This window comes from Eurypyga helias, unplaced genomic scaffold, assembly GCF_000690775.1.
Source record: "Eurypyga helias isolate BGI_N326 unplaced genomic scaffold, ASM69077v1 scaffold3008, whole genome shotgun sequence".
Taxonomy (NCBI): Eukaryota; Metazoa; Chordata; class Aves; order Eurypygiformes; family Eurypygidae; genus Eurypyga; species Eurypyga helias.
This window is the reverse complement of record NW_010267357.1, coordinates 668-4,822: the sequence shown is the minus strand read 5'-3', so window position 1 is coordinate 4,822 and position 4,155 is coordinate 668. Positions and strand designations below refer to the sequence as shown.

The following is a 4,155-nucleotide window of genomic DNA, read 5'->3' as shown; positions in this document are numbered from 1 at the left end:
TTAGATTGGATATTAGGAAAAAAATGTTTTCCCTGAACAGGTTATCAGGCATTGGTATGGGCTGCACAGGGAAGTGGTGGAGTCACCATTCCTAAAGGTATTTAAAGGATGTATGGATGAGGCACTTTGGGACCTGGTTTAGTGGTGGTATTGGTAGTGTTAGTTTAACAGTTGGACTTGATGATTTAAAGGTCTTTTCTGAGCTAAAAGTGTCTATGATTCTATAACACGCTGCACAGCAGGCAAAACCGGAGTCATAGAAAAGAGACAGACAAGAGTCACTGGTCAGAAGTAACACAGGAGAGGACATAACCTACTCCTGCTTGCACAATGAAATTTCATGCCACTTAAGTGTCTGGTGTCTAATAGTCAAAAATAAGAGTTCACTTTCAGTGAAGCTGAAGATGTTGATATTCTAGTGCTCTAATCAAAAATAAACCTACTGAATAGTGTAGGAGAATGCAAATTACAGGTCTCAAAAATCTTTGATTTGACCCAACAACATCACCCATGCTATGTTTCTTGGTGCTCAGTTGTACCAGAGTGAATACTTCTTGATTTCATGATGTACCTACTTGAGAAGTCTAGGTATCAAATAACTGTAACTAAGTTCCAAGCCTTCATCAACCAGAATCATACAGATGGAAAACTGTCACGCACAGAGAACTGAATTGCAAAAAGTTATCCTGTGTAGAAAGTTTGTAATTCTGAAATACTGATGGTAATTCTTACCTGAAAAGCATAAAAACTGTAGCTGGCATCAGGAAAATTTCATTGCACGCAATGAATTTTAGAATATTCTGTTGATTAGCATTCAGTTTCTCCAAAAGATTTCTCAGAAAGGGCAGACTATTTGAACTTCGTGCCTTTAAGGAAGAAACAAAGATTGCCAGAAAACATACAAGTTAAACCCATTTCTCTAGCACAAAGAAATACTAACAATTATAATTTACAACTCATTTCAGCATTTTAAGACTAGATCCTTTAAAGGTATTGAGATTAGTATCCGAAATAAAACTATCAGAAGCCTGAAACTCTGTAATTACACAGAGTTCAATTAAAAACACGGTGTTGCAATTCCCTCACCCACCCGTTTTAGTTTCCACTGCACAGAGATGGCCACAAGCCTTATTCTGTTCACTAGGGAGAAGTACTTATGGTACAGCAAGATGGGCTAGTTAGGAACACCAAAGGCTGGACTTACATTAAGCTGCACAAGGCAACTTATTGAGCAGCAGGTCCAACTCACAAATATTTTGCTTCTTATCCTCACCCTAGAGTTTCATAGAATGGTTTGGGTTGGAAGGGGCCTTAAAGACCATCTAATTCCAACCCCCCTGCCATGGGCAGGGACACCTTCCACTAGACCAGGTTGCTCAAAGCCTCATCCAGCCTACAGAACATTTAATTTCACAGGCTATGGTTTAGCTTCAAAAGACAAGCCTTTTCAACTTCATCAAAGGAAGCAAATGCTGTGTAACAAAGAACAGCATTTGAAGAAAAATAATTAGTATCAGCTCCAGTGTATCACCGAGTCATAACAGAAGGGGGAAACCAAAGACTTCTCAGGTTCTCTGTGCTGACATTCCACACTACAATTTCCCTCTAACTAGTGTAGCTCAAGGAAGCCATAGCTGCAACTCAACCTTGTCTATAAACCCCAAAAATACCAACACTATGAACTGTATCATACTTACATCAAGAACCTTCTTTGTATATGTGGCAGCATGAAGCAGAGAGAACAGCAGAACTGGAAAAATACTCACTGAAGCAAGTGATAAGGAAAATTACAGGCTGAGGAAGTGCTTTGTTTCTCCACGATGTTATGAGAACACACAAGTCATAGCTTGATGGCTTTTTGCAAAAGGTTAGCTGGAACGACCTACACCGGATTAAGACATGTAGATGTCCAACAACTACATTTACAGCTTTTCCCTTTGTTTCCCTAAGCGGTTTTATTAACATCAAGATATGTGTGTACAGAGGAGTACAACACACCCTGCTACACACCTGCGCACTTCTACTGAAATGCACTCTTTCTGCATGAGACGCACACGTGAGGTTACTTCTTAAGATGTATTGTATACACGTAGTCATAATCATAGAATTATAGAATGGTTTGGGCTGGAAAGGACCTTAAAGACCATCTAGTTCCAACTCCCCTGCCATGGGCAGGGACACCTTCCCCTAGACCAGGTTGCTCAAAGCCTCATCCAGCCTGGCCTTGAACGCTTCCAGGGATGGGGCATCCACAGCTTCTCTGGGCAACCTATCCCAGTGCCTCACCACCCTCTCCGTGAAGAACTTCTTCCTGATATCCAATCTAACCCTCCCCACTTTCAATTTAAACCCGTTCCCCCTTGTCCTGTCACTACAGGCCCTTGCAAAAAGTCCTCTCCCAGCTTCCTTGCAGGCCCCCTTCAGGTACTGAATAATATTTTTCACTAAGAGATGCTACAAAAAATCAAAGAACATGCAGTTGCCAGCCATTCAGATTTTAGAGAGCAAGATAATAGACATTCCTCTGCCAGACAGATTTTAAGAGTAGGACATCAAGGGTACATACAAAGTGGCACAAAGAAACGTCAGTTCTTACGTGTCACCTTTGATAAGCCAAAGGAGTAAGTCTTTTTTTGCAGATTTTACCTGTTTAATAACTTATCCGAAAAAGCTACTACTGAATAATTGTGTCTCTACAGGATATATGTCCTACTTAGCAAGGAGTCACATATAAACCCTGAACTAGTACTAAATGAACATTACCAACTTAGCTCATGAGGCTGTTCATAAAAATCCACTGAACCTAAGTCTCAGGAAAAGGAAATATAAGTAGCCAGAGACTGCAATGCAGTAGTTATAGAGGTGATTAACCCGAATATGGACCAATCAAGATAAACCCTCTCCTATTTTACATAGGGTATGTTCCACGAATAGCAACTGTATTCCAGTTAAAATTAGTTTTTTCAAATCACAGCACAGGTAATGAAGAGAATCAAGTTCTTAAGTTATTTACAAACATTACCAGGATGACACAAGTAAAGGATACTTGTAACAGGGTAGGAATTCACAAAGATAAGAGAGTACAACAGGTAGTGGCAGCTGTCCTCCAGCAAAGCCTGGGCCAGAAACGCCCTGCTAAGCTGAAAGTGCGGTAGCCTTTGGTGTAGTCGGAGGGCACTAGTAAGAGCATTTGCCAGCAAGGCACGCTGATAAAAGCTTGCTGCTTCATGCAACCTGCAAATCATCAGAGGAGATGTTACCATATGAACCAAGCCCCTGCTCAGAAGCCTTCCACCCTGGAGAATTGCATCATAATTGCACAATACCTGAAGTATTTCTGTTCTCGCACATAAGCAATATTACCAAAGTACAATGCAAAAAACTGTTAACACTGACTCACTGCAGGTGCCAAAGGTAAGATAACTCAATGTATTACTCCATACCTACACACAAGAATGTGCATTTGCTCAACACATTTTCCACCTCAACACATTTTCCATGCACACCTAAAAGCATTTTAAACCAATCTAAAAATCTGCAAACACTTCCAACAAAAAGCATCCAAGTAAGCTGAATCATAGAAACTTACCCTCATGTAAAAACAACTCTATGAAAAGGGAGTGCTGTTACTTTATAATATTGTAAAGCAGCGTTAAAAATTTACAATACATACCCTAGGAGAGGCAGGACAAACAAAGCTGAGCAGTAAACTGTGAACAAGCGGGAAATCCACATTGCTGTATCCAACTTGTTAGCCATCAGAAATTGCTACATCAGAAGAAAAGAAAAAACCCAACCCCCCCCCGAAGTTGGTATCTTAATATTTGCACACAATGAACCTTCTTCCTTTCTATATTAAATTGCAAGTCTTTCTACAACCTTGAGTAGAATCAAATTATAGCTTGAAGCAAAGAGCATCTTTTTGTTCTGCATGACACTTGACTCATATGATGTTACTAACCAGATCAGAAATAGCTTGGCTGCCTCAGAATCAAAAGGCTCCTTTGTATGTTACAACAGAATATAGGAGTAAGATCTCGCATGGAAGTAGTTTGACTAAACTAACCAACCTCACAAAACAGCCAGCTTCAAAAAATGGATCATGTAAGGTCTTGAGACCTGACTGACTTTTGCATTTATTGCTTCAAGTTTCCT

General features: G+C 40.2%; 1 protein-coding gene across 1 annotated transcript; it reads right to left on the bottom strand.

The window, feature by feature from the left end:
* Positions 1–623: 623 nt before the first annotated feature.
* Positions 624–3,765, bottom strand: TMEM33 (transmembrane protein 33). The gene is given in 4 exon segments (XM_010157372.1): positions 624–866; positions 1,698–1,765; positions 3,047–3,234; positions 3,674–3,765. Coding segments are annotated over 4 exon segments (585 nt in total). The 5' UTR covers positions 3,760–3,765.
* Between the last annotated feature and the right edge of the window lie 390 nt (positions 3,766–4,155).